At 39.1% G+C, this 23,131-nt stretch overlaps 2 protein-coding genes across 3 annotated transcripts in view; one reads left to right on the forward strand and one right to left on the reverse strand.

Annotated features, from left to right (window-relative positions):
- LOC125785892 (ribonuclease inhibitor-like) overlaps positions 1-23,131 on the forward strand; it is a 330,748-nt gene that overhangs the window by 110,265 nt on the left and 197,352 nt on the right. The window lies entirely within an intron of this gene.
- The window catches only part of LOC125785886 (telomerase protein component 1-like), a 69,507-nt gene that overhangs the window by 8,354 nt on the left and 38,022 nt on the right, over positions 1-23,131 (reverse strand). The window contains exons 22-40 of one of the 2 annotated variants that reach the window (XM_049470065.1): positions 22,948-23,127; positions 22,700-22,866; positions 21,988-22,129; positions 20,758-20,937; positions 15,460-15,592; positions 15,195-15,354; positions 13,693-13,826; positions 13,518-13,606; positions 11,896-12,010; positions 11,681-11,722; positions 10,579-10,777; positions 9,530-9,650; positions 9,242-9,366; positions 8,020-8,119; positions 7,781-7,936; positions 7,466-7,678; positions 6,693-6,749; positions 2,571-2,691; positions 1,480-1,610 (exon numbers count right to left, since the gene is read on the reverse strand). In XM_049470065.1, coding sequence (XP_049326022.1) covers positions 1,480-1,610; positions 2,571-2,691; positions 6,693-6,749; positions 7,466-7,678; positions 7,781-7,936; positions 8,020-8,119; positions 9,242-9,366; positions 9,530-9,650; positions 10,579-10,777; positions 11,681-11,722; positions 11,896-12,010; positions 13,518-13,606; positions 13,693-13,826; positions 15,195-15,354; positions 15,460-15,592; positions 20,758-20,937; positions 21,988-22,129; positions 22,700-22,866; positions 22,948-23,127 — 2,565 coding nt within the window. Of the gene's footprint in view, positions 1-1,479; positions 1,611-2,564; positions 2,692-6,692; positions 6,750-7,465; positions 7,679-7,780; positions 7,937-8,019; positions 8,120-9,241; positions 9,367-9,529; positions 9,651-10,578; positions 10,778-11,680; positions 11,723-11,895; positions 12,011-13,517; positions 13,607-13,692; positions 13,827-15,194; positions 15,355-15,459; positions 15,593-20,757; positions 20,938-21,987; positions 22,130-22,699; positions 22,867-22,947; positions 23,128-23,131 lie in introns of both variants that reach the window. The other variant, XM_049470064.1, reaches the window with a different exon arrangement.

The raw sequence follows: 23,131 nt of genomic DNA on the forward strand, positions 1-23,131 counted from the left end.
TTACACTACACCCACTCACAAAGACTTTACTGTAAAACTTTTAATAATATTCAAGGTATTTTATTATTATAGTAGGTGCAAATTCAAAACTTTGGACACCTTTGGTTACAATATTAAAAAATACAGCTCTGGAAAAAATTAAGAGACGACTTTCTGACCAGTTTCTGAATCAGTTTTTCTGATTTTGCTATTTATAGGTTTATGTTTGAGTAAAATAAACATTGTTGTTTTATTGTAGAAGGGACATTCCAGGATTTTGGTACATTTCCTGTCCCACCACCTAAATTTCAAATGTACATATCCAAAATATCTAAATGACTATTTTTTGTGAAAAATGTACTTGTTATAAGACAAACTGTAAAATATGGTGGAAAAATAAGCTCCTTAGATATTATTCAAAAGACCGAACACCTTTGGACCACCTCAAAAAATGGCCGTTTTCTCTTGGCCCACACATTGAGTGACCAACTCCTTTGGCAAATTGAACAATTAAAATAAGCTCTAAATAAATGACTTCCTCTTGTATATTGTTGATCTGCATCTCCTTTACTTATGAAAACTACAACTTCTTTGGTCTACATTGTTTTGCATGTTACAGTTTTTATGCTATTAAGTTGTGTCCCACAACATGCGCTCAACCCTGTTACCATAAGGAATTTTACCTGCAGAGAAATAGTTAAAAATATTTGTCTACTGGCACAAAGGAAGTGACATCACAAGGACATTTTCTGCCCACATGGCAAGACCAAGAGTAAGTGCTCTAGCAATTTTCAAGTTTTTTTTCCAAATATGTTTGTCCAAGTTGTGTGTGTCACTCAGTGAACTCAACCCTGTTACTCATATTGTAAGACTAATAATGAGTAGAGTCAAAATTTACTTTATATACTTATATAACCATGTTTGTCCTTGATCTTGTATACATAGCTACATTTTACAGTTAGCATCTGTTCCTGGGGTAAATCACAACTTAGCCTAGATTTGCAACCCTGTTACTCGCAACCCTGTTACTGTAAGTTACCAAATATATTACATTATCTAATTAAAAAAACTGCTTTGATACCTGAGCTTGACGAATCAAACTTTTTGATAGTCTATTACCTGTATTTAATAAATATATGACTAAAAATGATCAAATTGAAGATCAAATTTTTTAGAAGTGACCACCCCTGACATGTACCAAAATCCTGGAATGTCCCATAAACTACAGACAACATTTCTCCCAAATTCCAAATAAAAATATTGTTATTTAGAGCATTTATTTGCAGAAAAAGAGAAATGGCTGAAATAACAAAAATGTTTTAAGAGCTCAGAAATCAATATTTGGTGGAATAACCCTGGGTTTCCTGTTTTTTTTTTTTATTATTTATTCACTTTAACTTATTTACTGTTAAATTTCTTGTGCCATAACCTTTGCACAGTTACCAATTTTTTACTAATCTAAACCACCTAATATATTAGATTATGTAGTAGTTTAGTTACCTTATCAGAATAAATCAGCTTATTTTGATGCCATAACTCCAATCTGCCTGAGCTGAATCCACACACCAGCAGCTTCCCCTTCTCCAGGAAGCAGACTGCACTCAGAGACTCCCTCTGTTCAGGAGGATGCACTATAGACACAATTACAGATCGAATAAAAACAATAAAAAAAAAAAAAACATTTAGTCAAACACGGAAAAATGAACATGGTAAACCTCAAGGTTCAATACTTGGGCCGCTTTTGTTTCTGTTCTCTATAAGACATCATTCATAGACAACAGAAAACCTCTATAAAACCTCTACAAAACATTTGAACACCTCCTCACTCCTCAGTCTACATTGTAGATCAATATTAAAGACATTAAAATGATTAAAGGACACATATATAATTATGTATTAAACAGTAAGAAAGTGTTATTCCTCCACATTATTCCCCTGATCTAAACCCGATGAACTGAGATGGTGATTTGAGGTGGTTTAATTGGGATGTGCTGGAGCTTCACAGCGTGAAGGAAAAGCAGCAGCTATTGTTCAGCACCTCCAGGAACTCCTTCCTTCAAGATGCTGAGAAAACTATTCCAGGTGACTCTCCATGAAGACACTGAGATTAAAAGTCTGCAGATCTGTCCTCAAATAGAAATCTGAAATCTTTTGTTTTTACTTTTTGTTTACAGACTAATTCAGCATGTGTTCCTGTATAGCTTTAATACAGTCTTCAGTATTAAATTTACAATGTATCATAAAATAAAAAGAAAACAGTGTAAGCTGTAAATAAATATGAACGGTGTAGCGACAAATACTGTATGTAGCAGTTTCTCAAACAGGGATTAAGCCAGGTTTAGGCTACACCGCATTTTTAATGGAGACGTTTTCCAATTGAAAGGAAAAAGTCCACAGCTACTCTTTAACAATTCAGTCCATTGTTTTTTTCATAATCTGACCGACAAGTACGATATCAATCAATTTCCATTTGAAAACTGTTTTGTTTAAAAAGCATCCATGTTTCTGGTGTGAGTGTGTTTCTCTGTAACCCCTCCTGGTCTCTCTTCCTGCACTGAGAGCAGAGTGTAGCTGATATTCTGTACCTGTACCTGTAGAGAGGCTCCAGGCTCTCACAGAGCGATCAGCAGACACTGAGAAAACACATCCGCTACGTCCACACGCCAGGGCTCGGACTGCTCCACCGGGACAGCGAAGAAAACCAGTATCCACCTTCAGAGAGACAGAGAGAGAGAGAGTAAACTACAGAACTGCATCTTTAATTAACATTATATAAAATTACATCACAAAAAAAAAATATTTAATTAACATTATATAAAATTACATCACAAAAAAAAATTATTTAATTAACATTATATAAAATTACATCACAATAAAAAAAATCCTTTAATTAACACTATATATAATTACATCACAATAAAAAAATCCTTTAATTAACATTATATATAATTACATCACAATAAAAAAAACCCTTTAATTAACATTATATATAATTACATCACAATAAAAAAACCCTTTAATTAACATTATATATAATTACATCACAATAAAAAAACACCTTTAATTAACATTATATATAATTACATCACAATAAAAAAAACCCTTTAATTAACATTATATATAATTACATCACAATAAAAAAACACCTTTAATTAACATTATATATAATTACATCACAATAAAAAACCCTTTAATTAACATTATATATAATTACTTCACAATAAAAAAAAACCCTTTAATTAACATTATATATAATTACATCACAATAAAAAAAAAATCCTTTAATTAACATTATATATAATTACATCACAATAAAAAAACCCTTTAATTAACATTATATATAATTACATCACAATAAAAAACACCTTTAATTAACATTATATATAATTACATCACAATAAAAAAAACTTTAATTAACATTATATATAATTACATCACAATAAAAAACACCTTTAATTAACATTATATATAATTACATCACAATAAAAAACCCTTTAATTAACATTATATATAATTACTTCACAATAAAAAAAAACCCTTTAATTAACATTATATATAATTACATCACAATAAAAAAAAAATCCTTTAATTAACATTATATATAATTACATCACAATAAAAAAATCCTTTAATTAACATTATATATAATTACATCACAATAAAAAAAACCTTTAATTAACATTATATATAATTACATCACAATAAAAAAAAAATCCTTTAATTAACATTATATATAATTACATCACAATAAAAAAACCCTTTAATTAACATTATATATAATTACATCACAATAAAAAAACCCTTTAATTAACATTATATATAATTACATCACAATAAAAAAAAAATCCTTTAATTAACATTATATATAATTACATCACAATAAAAAAACCCTTTAATTAACATTATATATAATTACATCACAATAAAAAAAAAATCCTTTAATTAACATTATATATAATTACATCACAATAAAAAAAATCCTTTAATTAACATTATATATAATTACATCACAATAAAAAAAAAATCCTTTAATTAACATTATATATAATTACATCACAATAAAAAAACCCTTTAATTAACATTATATATAATTACATCACAATAAAAAAAACCCTTTAATTAACATTATATATAATTACATCACAATAAAAAAAACCCTTTAATTAACATTATATATAATTACATCACAATAAAAAAAATCCTTTAATTAACATTATATATAATTACATCACAATAAAAAAACCCTTTAATTAACATTATATATAATTACATCACAATAAAAAAAACCCTTTAATTAACATTATATATAATTACATCACAATAAAAAAAAAACCCTTTAATTAACATTATATATAATTACATCACAATAAAAAAAAAACCCTTTAATTAACATTATATATAATTACATCACAATAAAAAAAAAACCCTTTAATTAACATTATATATAATTACATCACAATAAAAAAAAAATCCTTTAATTAACATTATATATAATTACATCACAATAAAAAAACCCTTTAATTAACATTATGTATAATTACATCACAATAAAAAAACACCTTTAATTAACATTATATATAATTACATCACAATAAAAAAAAATCCTTTAATTAACATTATATATAATTACATCACAATAAAAAAACCCTTTAATTAACATTATATATAATTACATCACAATAAAAAAAATTCCTTTAATTAACATTATAAGGATTAAATCAGTCATTCAGCGTTGCCCCGGCAGCAGGTGAGAACGCTTTGGGTCAGATGCAAGAGGGAGGTGTTTATTAAATTCCATTTTTTCAAGTGCAAAAAAATACCTCTAACACTTTACGTTAAGTGTTGACTAACTAACATGAATTAATACATTAGTTACCCTGAATAAGACATTAAGGTAATACATTAACAATGCGTAGGTAATGTTAATTAAACACAGAACTACAGTATTAATTAATGTTACTTTCACATTAACGTTTGAAGTAAGCATTTGTTAAGATGAACAATAAATCATACACTTCATTAATAATCTAAACTAATATTAGGTAAACGAGTAACAACTGCTCTTCTTATAATTTGCGTACATGCTGCAACTATGCATACAGTAACTGTTAAATATTTATTAATTAAATATTAGTTATAAATATATTTGGCTGTGATAACTCTTATGCAGTGGTAGCCAGCTACTTGTTTTATTTACTGATGTCAGTTAACTAATATAATATTATATATTTTACATTTTTACTTCTATTGGAAATACATCTGTACATGGATTAGAATTATTTAAATTTTACATCAGGTATATTTATTTTACTGAACAGAGCTGTCTGTATAAGTGCTTAGTAAGGGTTAACAGATGTTAATAATGCTTAACAAAGGCATTATTGGTTAATCATGGATTATATTTACAATTTCTACATGTAAGTTGAATTTCAACAAACACGCCGACATATACTATATGATGAAATGAAGCATAGTGTGACGCTGGGATGAGACGGGAGGCGGATTTATATGCGGGTAAGACCAGACTTTTAATAAATAACAAATAAACAAATAAACAAACAGGGGAATAACGAATATAAATATGTACATAAACAAACAGGGAAAACAAACAAAGAGCTAAACTAAACAGATAATAACTAAACGGGGCTAGGGATATATATACAAAGGATAAATACATAAATATATACAAAACAAGGGATATAAACAAACACGAGATATAAGCAAATAATACAAACTAACAAAAGAACTAGAAACTTGGCAAAACTATAACTAGGACATGACGTGACAGACAACGTAGGAAGGTGCAAAGACCGACAGCAAACGTAGACTAACAGGTACTATTTATACTGAACATGAAACAATGAACACCTGGGGAGACAGGTAACGAGGGGCGGAGCTACAAATTAGACACACGTGATGGAAAAGTACTAGAGAAACACACTAGGAAACGGGGAAAACACAGGAAAACATAGCGAGGGCGTAACACATAGACTAATATTTACTTAATAAATATTTAACAATTACAAGAAGATGAACTAATGCAGTTGTTACTTGTTTATCCAACACTAGTAAAGTATATGATAATAAAATATATGATTTATTGTTCATTTTAACAAATTATTCACTTGTAATGTGAAAGTAACATTCATTAATGCTGTCGTTCTGTGTTTGTCTAACATGACCTAAGCATTTTTAATGTACTACCTCATGTCTTATTCATGGTAACTAATTCATTCATTCATGTTAGTTAGTCAACACTTAATGTAAAGTGTTATCAACATATATTTTTAAGCTATATTCCACTATCAATAATTGTACATATATTTACTGTTTGTAAATTGCTTAACAAAACCCTCTGGACTGCTTCTGCCTATTTCACATGATAATGTATTTCTGGACATCACCAGACTATCCAGATGCAATTCTGTCTTCCTTTGAGACAGGTAGCCTGGTTCCTTGGCCTGCCCAAACTCCCCTGGGCCCATGAAAGGTGTGGTACAATGAGGTCCCCAAGGACCAGGCTGCCAGAACGAGAATTAACCAGGACCTTAATCAGTTCTTTCAGTGTCTGACCTCCAGATCATGAAAATAAAATATATTCAGCTTGTTATCAGCTGTGACTTGGGTCGGATGGGGAGGCAAAATAACAAATCGAGACGTCACATTTACACACAAATATACACATACACAATATATGTACCTATAAAAAATACCTTTTGCTCTCTGGGGACAGAAGCAGAGCGCCCAAAACCAGCTGACCACAAGTGAACCTGAAGAAAACGGACAGAAACACACTGCTGAAATCCAACTACAGAATGAGTACAATGAAGCACAACATGGTGGCTTAGTGGTTAGCACGTTAGCCCCCCATTCACTGGGGTCTTGGGTTCAAGGCCCTATCTGGGGGGAGTTTTCATGTTCTCCGTGTGTCTGTGTGGGTTTCCTCCCACAGTCCAAAAACATGAAGATTAGGTAAATTGGATAATCTAAACTGCCTAGAAAAATTTATACTCTAAAATTATTCTGGTGTATGTGTGTGTAAGTGTGTGGTATGTATGTATGTATGTTGTGTGTGTGTGTGTGTAAGTGTGTGTGTGTAAATGTATGCATGACTGTGCCCAGATATAGATTAGATATCAATGCAGTCCTCCAGGTGGACGGTTGTTTCCGGTTGAGAGTACGCTGTACACTATTGGCTGTTGCTTCTCTCTGGTGTGTAGATGAGTGCTGAGTATGAATGGTTGTGTGTAAAATGTATAAATTGTAAAGCGTCTTTGGGTTTCTATATATATGTTGAACTTCATTCATTCATTCAGTAATGCACTCAGAGCGCACTCACATATGATCTACACCTCCTAACAGGAAGCTACCAGGAAGTAATCATGGTGATGTCTGAGGCAGTTAATAAACACTGCGTATGTTTGGGATTTCAGTGTCTGTGTGAAAGAGGCTCATGCGGGCACACTGTTGCCTGTGTTTTCTTTACCGTGCCGTCACGCCCAGCGCTCAGCATGATCTCTTCATCAGCCAGAAAACTGAGAGCCTCCACAGAACCGCAGTGAGCCTGACGGCGCCACATACAGTTCTCTGCAGGAAGTGACCACAGCCGCACCTCTCCGTCCAAACTACCCGAACACAGCAAATACGACGAGCTGCAGAACCGCACACAGCGCACAGAGGAGCCGTGACCAATCAGAGTCTGAGAGAGAAAGAGAGAGAGAGAGCAGTAATGAAAGTTGATGTTCGTGTCTCAGTAACTCCACTTCCTCTTTTGACTCCTCCTCCTCTTCCTCCTCTTTACCTTGTGCTCCTGCTTATCGATCCACTTCCACACTCGCACCGCTCCGTCCCAGCAGCCCACAGCCACCAGTATCCCCGCGGGGTCAAAGGTCACACAGTTTGGAGGAGATGGCTGAAGGAGAAAAGCCACCTGCTGAAGCCCTCGGGACGACCAGACCTGCACAAACCCAACAGCAGCCCAAATTAAAACATCACCCACATAAACTAGTTCCAGCTCTATAAACATCCACCAGGTCTGACCTTCAGACTGAAGTCCAGCGAGACGGTGGCAAAGAGCTTCCTGTCTGAGCTGACATCACATCCTGTGATTTTCCTGGAGTGGACATTCAGACGGGCCGTTCTGGAGGGAAAACACAATTCTGCCTCTTTAAAAGTCTCTAAAATTCTCTGAAACATCTTGTTTCTTTGTTTTAGGATATCAGCACTGACCTCCTCCCAACATTAATCACAAAACTGCAATCAGAACTGTCTGTATTACTAGTAGTTCTAGTAGTTTTACACTTATTACTAGTAATATGAGTATGTGTGTGTTTGTACACACAGTAGTAGGGGAGACTGTTTTATGGGCTGTTGTAACACTTTTTTATGTTTTTCCAATAAATCAAAAACCATTTACACTGGAAGAGCCGATTAGCTATATCATACAATTGTACTGCCTTATGCCCGATGCCGGCTGGGATAATTTCTTTGCCTTCTTATAGTTGGGTTAGTTTGGGGAGTAATGTTTAGTATTATTTTGGGCTGAGATCATCCCTGAAGCCTGAGACTCATATCTTCGTGTCTGTGACTGGTCTGGTGGGTGGAGGTTTGGGAAGTATGGGGGAGACACCTTTTTATATTGTGGTCTACCTCTAGACAGGCCATAACAGCGGCTGAAATCATTACTTTTTATAAAGATTTATTTCAACATTTCTCCCATTTTTTCTCCCAATTTAGCTAGGTCAAATTTCCCACCTATTCAGCTGCTACTCAGCTGTATATCCCCCACCACAAGTGATGCCACAACACCAAGAGGGTGAAAATTTCCCCTCTTTTTAAACTGCTAAAAACAGCTTCTAACTTGCCAAGTAGCATCACAGCGCATTTGGAGGAAAGCGCAGCGACTCGGTTCTGATACATCAGCTCACAGACGTCTTGTGCTGATCGACATCACTCTAGGAGTGATGAGGGGAGAAAGCGCCATCTACTGTACCCACCAAGACAGAGCAAGACCAACTGTGCTCTCTCTCCAGCGGCAGGACCACTCAGCAGCTTCAAAAATTATTACTTTAAAGGGGTATCTTAGATCCCTGGATTGCTGACATCTGCACGACTTGGATGTCTCCTTCAACATTCACTCGGTTCTACAAAATGAATGTGGCATATCCCTCAGGCTGTGCTCTGGGGTAGTGTTTGGTACTTGCTATTCACTATCTAACTGCTCATAATCACTAATAGTAGTGATCATATTAACTGTATTTACCTGCAGCCAGACTGAAAATCCCACACCTCCACCTGACCGCTGTATGAAGTGATGCACACCACACTCTCCTCCAGGAAGATGCAGCCAGAGATACCATCACAGGTGCTGACCAGTGACCTCACTTCCTGTTTCAGTGAGCATGATCAGAACAGGATGAGAATAAAGTTCAGAATTCTAAACAGAAACAGGACTCGTGCAGAAATGTGAAAGAGTGAGTCGGGCCTGGAATTAATCTGCAGTGTATCTGCAGTGTTAAAGATCTGTGTGTTTCAGTAGATTAATTATTACCTGTTTAGTGTCTAAAAGGAAAATGTGCAGAATGCCTTTCTCAGTCCCCACCACTAAAAACACGCCCCCTGGACTCACAGCCACACAGGACGGAGCCCAGGGCAACCTGGACACCAGCTCACTGCAAATAATAAACCAGAAATATCAGCACTAGATTATAATTACAATAACAGATAAACAACAGACATCACAAAGAGCACATTCACACACACACACACAAATCTTTATTATTTACCTTAATGTATTTTATTTAGATTTCATTTTAGTATTTATGTCTCCCTTATGATCATCAAACTTTCTAATTACACTTTTATTCGCTGATGTGCTTCTAAAAGCTATGTGTAGAAGTATCTTATGTACATGACTTGTAACCAGCTAACTAACTGACTCCCTGACTGGCTAACAGACTGACTTATTGACTGATCACCTAATTAATTAATTGATTAAATAACCAATAAACTACCTCACAAATTAACTGACTACAAACTCACTTAACCCAACCAATCACTTAACCCACCCACTCACTCAACCCACCCAATCACTCAACCCACCCAATCACTCAACCCACTCACTCACTCTCCAATCCACTCACTCACCCTCCCAAACCACCAAGCCCAGCACCCACCCATCGACCCAATTAACCATCCCACCCTCCCAACCCACTCACCCAACCCTCCCAAATCACCCACTCACACAATCCTTCCAACATAACCACCCACCAAACCAACTCGTCCACCCAACCCACCAACCATCCACCCATCAACCCAATCACCCAACTCACCAAGCCCAGCACCCACCCATCAACCCAGTCAACCCAACATCTCAACCCACCCTTCCAACCCACCCACTCAATCTCCCACCCACCCACTCACTCACCCACAACCTGACCCGTCCACCCAACCCACTAACTTACCCAACCACGCCAAACATTCTTCCATTAATAACTCTATATATCCGTGTTTAACCCTCAGTTTAGTTTTAGTTAATTCTATTTTGATTAACTCTTCATTACTGCACTGCACTGCACTGTGGAGGGGAGGAGATTGTACCCGTCCTGCTGCTCTGAGGGTCCGGTTTTATTCAGCCTCTTCAGTGCCCTCACTCCTCCCTGCAGGACGATCCTCTCAGCCCAGACTCGGGCGGGGGAGTCATCTGCCTCGTTTAGAGCCTGCTGCACAAACAGAGCCGGCCAATGGGAGAGGAGGGGGGCGTGGTGCTTCAGGAAATCTTCACACTGCCAAACATCATCTGTGGAGAGGATAGTGAGGGGAAATAAAAAGAGTAAAACAGTAATGAGGAATAATTAGACAATGCACACAAAAATCCATTCAGGTCTTTCTTACTTTCTATTCTATTCTATTCTATTCTATTCTAATTCTATTACTATTACTTGGGCCTCACTGTCTGACCTATAAATTAATAAATAAATAAATAAATAAATAAATAAATAACCATCTGACCAACTAACTTAGTACCCTACTGACTAAATAACTGACATACATTTACCAAAGAGCCAAATATCTAACTTAATAACTACCCAACTGATTAACTCACCAAGTTACTAAGTGATTATTGAACTACTCGACTGACTTACTGAGTAACTAACTGAAGAGATAATCAGCTCAATTTGCTAACTGATAAACTAACTGAGTACGTTACTAATTATCTGCTAGCTAAATATTCAACAGACCAGATAAAAAAGTGATGAACTAATAAACTGGCTTCATTACTAAACTAACTGACTAAAAGCTTATAAATTATGAATAAATTATTTGGCTAACTGATCAAACCACTAACTTTTTGACTAGTGAACTAACTGATTAATTAACTAACTAATTACCTAACTAACTGAATGTCTGACAAACTGAATGATACCTGGCTGATTACCTACCTATGTAACTAACTAACTAACTAAATAAATAAACAAAGACATAAAAAAAATATCTAATATATAATAAAAAAGTAGTCTGGTCGCTAAAACTGTGTATTTTATTATATATACATATATACATTTAAATACTTTATACTATACATTATTATGTTAAGCAGAGGTCTTAAAAGTTCACTTTATCCACCAATAATCTTTGACTTTGTTATTAATTATATCTAACATTTCAGAAGCTAAAGTGAGAAAAGCTGAATTTGTCCTACCTGATGTTTCCGTCAAGCACCTGTCAACTTTGTCTCTCTTTACTGCAGAAAGAAATCAATAAATATATATTTGTAAAATACTTTTATGTGCAAGTTTTGCTTTAAATCTATTTTTAAATTCAGCAAAGGAAAATCCACCAATACTAAAATCTAGTATTCATCAGCGTTTTATCAGCAAGGCTTAAACTGTGTCTGTCACAGTGAGTAAGACTTACACAACAGAGTATAGCTCTCCAGCAGGGGGTGCAGGAGTCCATGTCGAACATTAGCATACAGGAAGTAGTAACTGGAGAGCAGGAAATGCACCTGCTCCCACTGTCCACACTTCATCTGAGGAGTTAAAGAGATAAGAGAGCTGTAAAACTGTTCAATAATTCAAGAGCATAAACCATGCAAATACAAATGCTTTTCTAAAACTGCTAGAATACATGCTAATATTGACAACATTAGCTACCAAAATAATAAACATCACTTAGTACACTCATAATTTTATGATCATAATAAGTGATCAATTAAATCAATAATATTCACACTAATTTACATTCCAGCACACTTAACAGTAGAAACCCCCAAAATCGTCAGAAAAAAAGGCAGAACAAAAACTTGAATTTCCTTTTTTTTTAAATATTTGGCATAATTTAAAATCACAAGCTGCCTTTTACATTCTTTGCAGATTTCATGACGAACATAACAATAGTCCCATTTTTTTTTACATTGAATGTATTTAATTTCCAGTTTTCAGTTATTTAATCAACATGTTTATATGCACTTGAATATTCAGATAATGGACAATAATCAGATTTCTACTTTGCAATCAACCAATAACTTTAAGAAGGTTGCCTATTAAAAAACTCAAAGTCCCAGAATCCCTAGCAGTAATCAGCACAGACCAGGCTTAGGTATAAACACAGCTTAAAAACCCCCAGCCAAACCTCATTTCTCTGTCGCACCTTTGTAGAGAGCTGACCGGTAACATTGGGTAAAAGAGAAGAGAGACAAAAAAGAAAGAAACATCTCAAAAGAAAACAAAAGGCTTACAAAATAAAGAAAAGAGAGCCGAAAAGTGTTTAAGTTTCTAGATTTGTTTGGTACTACTTGCTTTTTTTGAGCCATGCCAGGTGGCATGTTTTTTGTTTGACTTTTCCGCCATTTTTCTACCTGCCATTTTTAAGGCCTTGTTTCACAGTCTCTGACAACATTCCAAGGAACTAAGTGCAAAATTACAAATTTAATTCAGTATACACAACAAACTATATAAGCAAATAAAAGCAAATATATAATAACAAATATCTTATTTAAAATAATCATTTATTGCCTAATATGGATCTATTTTTAATATAAAACCAATCTGCCCTTCCTACAGCTGTCTCTAAACTGCTGTAAAGACAGAGACAGGCTTTTTGAATGAGCACCTGTCTCACTTGTGTTCTCACCTGTGTTAGGTTTGTGTGGATGAGCAAAACTAAACAAACTGAAAGAAATCAGAGTAAGTGAACGCATGTGCTGAGGAATCCAATAACTGATCTAAAATCCAGCTCTATTTATGAGATTTATTAATCTAATTTCTAGGCCTTAATCTGATACATGTGAAGTCAGACTCCAGCTCATTTCCAGCTGTTGCTGATGCAGCATCACTAGGCAGTCAGCACACTCGGAGAAAAGCGCCGGATACCCAGCTCTGATACACCTCACTCTGTCCCACAGTAGAGGCTGATGTTATCTGATTCAGAATTTAGTCTTTACCCCTCTGAACTCCTCACTGTAAAGCTACAGATGCTCTAGCTTTAGGGGTAAAGAGGGTGGGGTGTTCTGTACAGAAGAAAGCTGAAGAACTGACCAGGTGAGTTAGCAGGTAATTCAGAGCTTCTGCGTCACAGTGAATGAAGGTGTTGTTCTCGTGAGGGTCCGATCGCACCCACAGGTGAGCTGTGGAGGAAATATTCAGGGCGTGACCACAGAGCAGATAAACGTCTTGTTTCTGAGGGTTAAAACGCTGTGAACTGGTGTCTTACCTGATATTATTAAATGAGCTCTGTTCAGATCCTCCTCTGTAGAACCACAGAACTGCATGAAAGCTGATCGGACTTCCTCATTGGTCATCGCGAGGGGCTCGTCTGGTGAGTGTGAAAAGGACGGCTGGATCATCCTGCATTGGGAGACATTAGATCCTTAAAGATTGTTATCTCTATCAAATCACTGTATGCCAATTAAGGGGTAACTAAACCCCCTGATTTTAGCTGACTCCACCCTCAGCTTAAATTTAAAAAAGGCTAAAAAATGGGAGGGGTATTTTGGTAGGGGCTCTGTATGATGTATGGGTTTAGAGGCGGGGCAGGAGGTAGAGCTAATTGGCTGAGCTGCAGCAGCAGTGTGCCTCTAAAAGCGGTGAGACCCAGATGGTCGGACGTCAGCGGGGGGGTATTATTGATTAACTGATTTGCATATTGTGATGTGTCCACATTATCTACTGAAATGACTGAAATAAAAGTGTTTTTTAAAGATTAGGAAAGGTTTATAGAAAAATTTTAGCAGGACTGTTACGTTTCATGACTTCAAAGGAACACATTTCAGCTATTAATGAAAAAAAATGGTTTAGGTTTAGTGGCTCTTTAATCTTGTTGATCACCAGCATCACTGGCGATAAAGTCGTAAACAAGGTTATTTTACTGTAGACCTTTTTTTCAGAATTACAGCTGGCAAACACTGTTGTCTTCTATGTCTTGTTTTCTTCCTTTGTCCATTCTGTTCATGTCTTGCTTTCTGTCGGTTTCTGTTTTTTCCCCAATGTGCTCTTTAAGCTGTTTAAGCACATGCCTCTGCCTTGTCAGTACTGTCTCCTGGGTTTGTTTGTAACCCCGCCCCCTCGTCATCCTCCCCAGGTGTTCCCAGTCTCCCAGTGTGTATAGAGCCCTTTTGCTTTAGTGATCTTTGTCTTTTTTTTATGCTTCGTTTTAGATCTGTAAGTGTCCTTGACTTTTCTCAGTTTTTCTGTTACTTCTTGTTTTCATAGTCATGTTAATTCAATTCAATTTTATTTATATAGCGCTTTTTACAACAGAAGCTGACACAAAGCAACTTTACAGAGAACTGCCCTCTCATCTCTCAACCCCTGATTGCGCTCTGTTCCATGAAATAGGTCTCTGGTTTGCTTGGGGTTATAAGAACTGTGGTGCTTTTTAGCGAACCAGCCCACAGTTCCACCAGTTTTGGGTCAACCGTCAAAATGTTATTTTATACATTATCAACAGACGGCGTTGCACAGCTGCAGTGGAAAAACAAACAGACAAACAGACGTTACAGACGATTCCACATCGGTGGAAAAGCTCTGTGACAGTCGTCTTGTATTCTTCCTCTTACAGACTTGCCTGATTTACCAGCATATAAACAATTCTCTTTGAAAGTTTTCTTGGCCTTTCAGATATTATTTAGTCCCCATTAACTGCCATTTCCTAATAACAGAAATATAAGTTAATGATTTTAAACTTTAAACTTCTACTGTACACTGATTATTAACCTTCGCAAAGTTACTGCCAGCTGGCAGAGCACCATCATGGGCACTCTGTTCTTTGGGTTCTTGGCCAAATGAAGCGTTTCCTGCCAGGTTGGGGGACGCCGAATGGAGCTCAGGTCGCTGCACAGGTTCAGCAGAGTGTACAGATCTCTGTCCCTCAAACCTGAGAAAACACAATACATTTCTGATGCAGCTCATGATCATAATGTAAATGCTGTGGATGAAAAATACAGGCGAGAAAATAAGATAAGATTAAAGATCCTCGTACCAGTGGAGCTGACACTTAGAGCAGCCAGTGTCCAGTCCAGCCCTGCAATCCCAAACTGAGCCTGAAGCCTGAGCAGAGTGTGCTGAACCAGCTCACACAGAGACTGAGGAAGAGCCTGGACACTGTCCATCATCTGAAAATCATCACATCATCACCACTGTCAACATTATCAAAATCATTACCCCCATTATCATAATTACCACCATCATAAACATCAAACTTTCCAACATCATTACTATCAGAACCACCATCTAATATCACTGTCATCATTACTCATTAATGATTATTAATATCACAATATCATCATTACTGTTAATATCACCACCAAAATCATCACAACCATCATCACTATCATCACAAACATCAAACTTACCAACATCATTACTATCATAACCACCATCTAATATCACTGTCATCATTACTCATTAATGATTATTTGCTAAGTGCGGACCACGCCTTATGGAAGTAGAAAAGGAAGAAAAAGGGGAGGGAACTCGGGGAAATTTGGGCTGGAGTTCTGAACTGCGTGCTGAAGAAGCGTGCAGTTATATCCCCCCCTTTTTATTTAATGAGAAGTGGAAGAGTAGAAAAAAGGGGGTTGTTGGGGAGGAGGTGGGTTGCGAAGTTTTTGTCACGAGAGATAGTTAGTTAGGGGAGGTATTTATAGGACGGTTGATTGATACGGGGTGGAGTTAGAACGTAGAGTTCGGGCGTGGTCCTTCTCCCAAACTTTTGTTATTACATAACATCATTTTGCTAAGTGCGGACCACGCCTTATAGAAGTAGAAAAGGAAGAAAAAGGGGAGGGAACTCGGGGAAATTTGGGCTGGAGTTCTGAACTGCGTGCTGAAGAAGCGTGCTGTTATATCCCCAAAATATGGAGCTTATAATGAAGCTAGTTTGAGATGAGCCTGTCTCGAATCGTCTGGTTTGGAACGGATGTATAAGTGGTACGCCTGAGAAGACCACCGTCCGAGAAGCTTGATGACGTGCTCGGGGATTCCTTGTCTGGAGGCGTTGGATGCTGCACCGATGCGGAATGAGTGGGCGGAGAATTGGTCTGGTGAGTAACCGTTGACTGAAAGGATGAGGCGGAAATGTGTGTGGAACCAGTGCCTTGTGATTATACTACCAGATTCCGTAGTGAACGGAGGATCCGAAGGTGATGCTTGTTGAGAGAGCCGGAGATTTAGGTGGTGGACGAGTGGTTCGTACGGGCTGAGGGGTGAGTCAAGTTTAAACAGATGGAGGATCGTGGTTTTGCCAAGTTGGTCAGTTTTGCTTCGCTTGATTTTAAAGGTGATTAGAGGAAGGGTGTGGTATGCCAGTAATTAGTTTAGTGAAAAAATTGATAGCTGCCAGATGGACTCTGAGTGATGAGGAACGGACTGAATGTTGAGTGTGAATGAAAGTAATATAAGCTGCTATTACGGATGGATGATGAGAAGGGAAAGATATATTATGTGTGGAGTGGAAATTTTTGTATGCTTTCCAGCTTGACCAGTAAGTAGAGAGTGTCTGTGGGGAAACGGCTGAAAGGATGGTTTGTTGTGCTTGGAGGATTAGTTCGTTCAGACGGGGGTTAGGTGTAGTGTAGTTAGTGAAAATGGAGGTACCGGCGTTGGGTTGCAGTCTGCATGCGGAGCCAAGGATCTGAATTTCTGGAATTGAAAGCGAGAAAGAGAGTCAGCAATAGAGTTGGATAAACCTGGGATGTGGACAGCTTTAATTATAAACTGATGCTTAATGGAGTGCCAAGTGAGGCGACGGATAAAAGGCATTATGTCTAGCGATTTTGATCGACTTTTGTTGATGTGGACCGCGGCAAGATTGTCTGAATGGAGTAAAATTGATTTTCCTGACCATTCATGTCCCCAAAGGAGGGCAGCGACGAGGACCGCATATAAGTCCAGAGAGCGCAGAAGAATCGCGCGGCTGCGCGGCGGAGCACATGAAGTTCTCCGGCCAAGCAGAAGCGACCAGAGGAAGGAGCGGCATCTGTGAATAGCTTGATATCAAAAGAGCTGGAAGCTGCGTTGGCGTAGAAGAAAAACCCGGTCGATTGCAGAGGAGGCACAGCCAGAAATGGAGCTCTGACGTGCAGTATCAGTTGAGCATAATGAATGGCGGAGGGCTCGGACGAAAAGCCAAGCGGAGGAGGCGGGAAATGAAAGAACGACCCTGGGTTAGATTTTGGGTTGTGAATAAAGTGGCCGAGGGGGGAAAGACGGTGCTAGGTACGGGCGGGGAGACTTGAAAGGAGGCGGAGTCCAGAAAGATCCCAAGAAACTCGAGAGATGTGGAGGGACCAACGGAGTTCTCCGACGGCGGGGCACGGAGGCGAGTGAAAGCGCTGGTCGTGGCTTCAAGACCCATCAAGAGGGGCGAGGAAGGAGGACCGACGACGAAGTTACCCAGGAGGTGGAGCACGAACTGGGGCCCGTGTTAAGCAAATCCAGCAGAGCGCCTTAGCAAAGGAATCGAAGCTTGGGGTTACTTTTGCACCCGAAAGCAAGGTGAACTGAAAAACGGACTCTGAAAAGGCGCCAGGAGTCAGGATGGAGAGGGAGGTTTTTTTGAAAGCCGAAACCACGTCAGCCTTAGACAGCCAGGCCCATCGCGGGATGGGGAGCTTCGTCCCGCAAACACACGTCAATGAAGTTCCAGATCCGGGGCGTCTTGGAATGTAGCAGGGTTCCAGTGTTGGAGATGAGCCGCAGCGCGAGCTGAGAGGGGGCGGCGCTGTAGATGGAGAATGAAGGTCAGGAAGCTCCAGCAAGGAGCTGAGCGGGTGCTGCAGCCCGGTGAGAAACGGCGAGAGAGGAGGCGGGGAGAGAATTGACGGAGTAAGGAAGGAGAAAGGCTGGCTGGAAGGGACGGGTTGGAGAATAGTGTTGCCAACTGCTCAGTAAGGAAAGTAGCCATTGGCTGCAGTTTGTGAGTAAAACCCCTTAAATGTTAGAAATGTTACAAATGAACTCCGTCTGTTGCTTTTATAAATAGGCAGAGACTTCTGAAAATAACTGCATTTTAACGTAAATTACATGATTAAGTTTTTTTTTTTTTTTTTTTAGACAGTCAGCGGCGGCTGTAGGTATGCGCAGTTCGTTGCAGCGTGTTTGAAGAGCAGTGTGAGTGTGTGGTTTGACTGAGACTGCGCTGTGAGTGTCGTGGGCGGGGCTCGCGGCAGCACCTGCTGCTCGCTGAGGAGAAACTGAAGAGCATGTGTGTTCATTTAAACTCTCAATAACAAACAAAAACTAAGTCGGCAAGTTGGCAACACTGTTGGAGAACAGCAGGAGGAACGCAGAAATGGAGAAGGAGGATGACCGAGAGAGGGGGTTTGAACGACTGAGGGGAAGAGGGAAACGAGAAAGACGAGAGAAACGAGGCGCTGAGGCGAAGTTGGTGCCGCGCCAGGTGTGCGAGAGCTGCAGCAGCGGCGAGGGGGTTTGGACGACAGAGGGAGGGGGAGTTGGACGACAGAGGGAGGGGGAGTTGGACGACAGAGGGAGGGGGGAGTTGGACGACTGAGGGAGGGGGGAGTTGGACGACTGAGGGAGGGGGGAGTTGGACGACTGAGGGAGGGGGAGTTGGACGACAGAGGGGAAGAGAGACGAGAGGGACGAGAGACGAGGCGCTGAGGCGAAGTTGGTGCCGCGCCAGGGGCGCGAGAGCTGCAGCGGCAGCGAGTTGAGCGGGTGACGTCATCAGGCCGCGACGCCGGTGCGGCTCATGTGCGCTGTTCAGAGGTTCAGTGAAAAGTTCCGCTTTTGGAGCAGAACGGGGGAAAGGGACGCCGCGGTCCTTCAAAAACCCGCTGCAGCTTAACAACAGTCCAATCGGACATGCGAGGAGGCTGGGACTTACTAGGAGAGAGGGGCCCAGGGCCGGCGAGGCCGGCCGAGGAAGACGGGCGTCCGGAGCGACGAGCCCGCGCAGGAGGAGTAGGGGGAGAAGAGCGGCGGGAGCGCCGAGATCCGGGGGTGCACTGGTGAGGACGACCGACCCGGGAGGAAGAATAAGCAGTAGCCGGAGTAGAACCAGGAGTAGCCGGAATGGAGATTACGGAATTCAGACGACGAGCCCGGCGAGGTGGAGCAGGAGTGGAGACAGGCTGGCTAGGAGGGAAGAGGTCCTCGTCGGAGGCGGTGAGTTAAAGGTCCATGGCGGAGAACAAGCTAATGCGAGCAGGCGGGTGCGGCAGATTCGACTGATGCGAAGTTTTCGTCACGAGAGATAGTTAGTTAGGGGAGGTATTTATAGGACGGTTGATTGATACGGGGTGGAGTTAGAACGTAGAGTTCGGGCGTGGTCCTTCTCCCAAACTTTTGTTATTACATAACATCATTTAATATCACAATATCATCATTACTGTTAATATCACCACCAAAATCATCACAACCATCATCACTATCATCACAAACATCAAACTTACCAACATCATTACTATGATAACTACCATCCAATATCACTGTCCTCATTAATGATTATTAATATCACAATATCATCATTACTGTCAATATCACCACCAAAATCATCACAACCATCATCACTATCATCACAAACACCATCACCATCATCATAAACATCAAACTTACCAACATCATTACTATCATAACCACCATCACTGTCATCATTACTCATTAATGATTATTAATATCACAATATCATCATTACTGTTAATATCACCATCACAATCATCACAGACATCATCACCATCATCATAAACATCAAACTTACCAACATCATTACTATCATAACCACCATCAATATCACTGTCATCATTACTCATTAATGATCCTTATTGTTAATCATCATTCCCATTACCATCATTACCACAATCACCACCTGTACAATCAGATTCATTACCAGAATCATCACAACTTTAACACCATAATCATCCCCATCATTACTACCATAACATAAATCATTATTATCATGATGATTAGGCTGTAACCTCCTGAAATGAAGCGTGGTTCCTCAGCTCCTCACAGACCAGTCGGAGGTAGAGTGAACTGCCGGCTCCTTTCTTCATCAGCAGCATCTCTATCTATCTGTCTGTCTGTCTGTCTGTCTGTCTGTCTGTCTATCTGTCTGTCTATCTGTCTGTCTATCTGTCTGTCTATCTGTCTATCTATCTGTCTATCTATCTATCTATCTATCTATCTATCTATCTATCTATCTATCTATCTATCTAGCTAGCTAGCTAGCTAGCTACTCTGCACTTCACCTGACTGCTCATCATTCTGTTCTTCACTCATTCTATCTCTCTGGGATCACAGATGATGGACTGACCTGTTTGCTGGACTCTGAATCCCTCAGTTCCCCTCCACACACACCCAGCTCCTTCAGCAGGACGTCCCAGCGCTCAGGCCTGGGTAATAGTCCCAGCGGAAATGACACACAGCACCTCCTCTTACTGAGAGAGTTACAGAGAGCTGAACCTGTGGAGACACTCAGGACCAGACACACCCCCTAAAGAGCACAGACAGGAGAGTGAAGTGTGTTAATACACTGCAGACAGCCCCAAAATGATTGTAATAAATGATATTATTGGTATCATTATTATATTGATTGTTATTATATTAAGAGCTTTCTGTGCCACGGATATAATGGTAATTCAATAACAAAATAATGCTGTTCCAATGCATGTTTAGATATTGATAATATTCTTATCTGGTGTTATGTGTGGAGGCAGGGGAACTGTGGGTCCACCCCACATCAGGATGCCCAGCCCCTCTCTGTCCCAGCTGGCTCGCATTGGACTGATTGAGCAGCCAGCTGGGACAGAGAGGGGCTACACGCCCTGGCATGGGCAAGACCCACAGTTCCCCTGCCTCCGCACGTCACGCCAGATAAGCACAAATGTTTGAGGTTATGTCTATATAATTATACAATAAGTCAATATTGTAATTATCATGACAGGCCTCATCAGAAAAAGATCAAAAATCATAACCACTTCTCCACACAGGTTTCTGTACACCCCTTTGTTCAGTGGGTTCAGCGGCATTAAGGGTTAAAATGTACTTACATATAAAGAAACATGCATAAATTTCAAGCAAATCCTCACAATAATTTTTAAAAAAGGTGAAGTTTTACCAGAATAATGGAGGACCTTACTGCAGCAAACTCTCTACTAATAACTCATTACATTACATTTGGCAGATGTAATGACAAATAACAATTAACCATTCCAATTAAAAATTACATATTGAACATGTCTCACATTTGGAAAAAATACATATATTTTTTTTATGTTCTGTCTGGAAAAGTTTTTTTACATAAAAAAAAAACAAACAAACAAAAAATCCTTGATTTACACTCATATTTCTTCATTCATGAAGAAAATTTAAATAATAATTTACAATAATAAAGAAGAGAAAAGGTTGATATAAAAAAGTTGATCCTTTTTGTGGGAAAAGTGAATTTGGAAATTGGATGAGAAAATGTCCACACACTTTTAATCTTATACTTGTTCACTTAACTCATGTAAAAATGTATTGTGTGAGAGTTTGTAATTCTGACCTTGGGAATGTTCTCTGGTATCCAATCAGAAACCATCTGACCTCTGGCATCGTGTACAAGATCTGCTCCATCAACAAGCAAGACCAGCAGTGGATCTTCTCCAAGATCAGCCAAGCGCAGGTGGAACTCAGACCGCAGGGCTCTGGAACACAAGACAACGGACCAATAACAGCAGCAGGACTTTCATAATTAAAGATGGAGTAAGTTACAAACAATGTTTTAAAAAGTTGAAAAAAAAAATGCATCCAACTATCTAGAAGAACATTTGTGAGGTTAGAGGTTAAATTCTGTTTAATAATAAAGATGTTGGGTGGGGTTGAGGTCAGGGCTCTATGCAGGCCAGTAAAGTTTTTCCACACCAAACCTTTAAGGAGTTTGCTTTGTGCACTGGTCTAAAATTGCTGAAACATTAAGTTGTTCTTCACCGGTAGCCATAGAAAACAGTCAGATAGCATTTCCCATGAATGTCTGGGTATTGCCAGATTCTAACACTTCCTTGCCCTTACTGGTCACCAGATTCATCACCAATCAAGCATTTAAGGCACCAGTTTGATTGTAGTTTCAGCAACAAGTGTAGAACAGGATCTACAGGGCCAGCTGTAGGTAAATGTTCTACAGAATGCCACTTAGGACCTGTTCACCTCCATGCCCAACCATATCTCATCTTGTATCTTTAAAAATGATTTATGGACAACATTTCTACATCCTGTACCTGTAGGATACACTTGGAGCCAGCTCTTCCTCTACTTCCTTCATCTTCCTCAGACTTTGGACCAAACAGCGCAACATGTGGCTAATGCTCCTAGCTGATTGGCTAGCAGCTGTGGAGTAGGAAATGACATCACACGCAGGAGATTTGAGGGCGTGAGCAACAGCAGCCTGAAGAAAAAACAGAGCGTGTTTCATTATGAAGAGTGTGTGTGTGTATTTTTGTGTGTATCTGCGCATAAAACCATTTACCATGAAAGCCGTCTTGCCCGCACCAGGACTCCCCTCCACCAATAGAATCCCTCCTTTTCGCTGAGACTCTTGAATCTTTCCCATCGCAGCAGAAATGAACTTCCTCCTTCTGTGGAAGTGCCGTCGCTGTGCTTCCTGGTGCATTTCCTGCTGTTTAATAAGATCAGCCTCATCTACTTCCTGT

The sequence above is a fragment of the Astyanax mexicanus genome, chromosome 21 (assembly GCF_023375975.1).
Source record: "Astyanax mexicanus isolate ESR-SI-001 chromosome 21, AstMex3_surface, whole genome shotgun sequence".
Lineage (NCBI taxonomy): Eukaryota > Metazoa > Chordata > Actinopteri > Characiformes > Acestrorhamphidae > Astyanax > Astyanax mexicanus.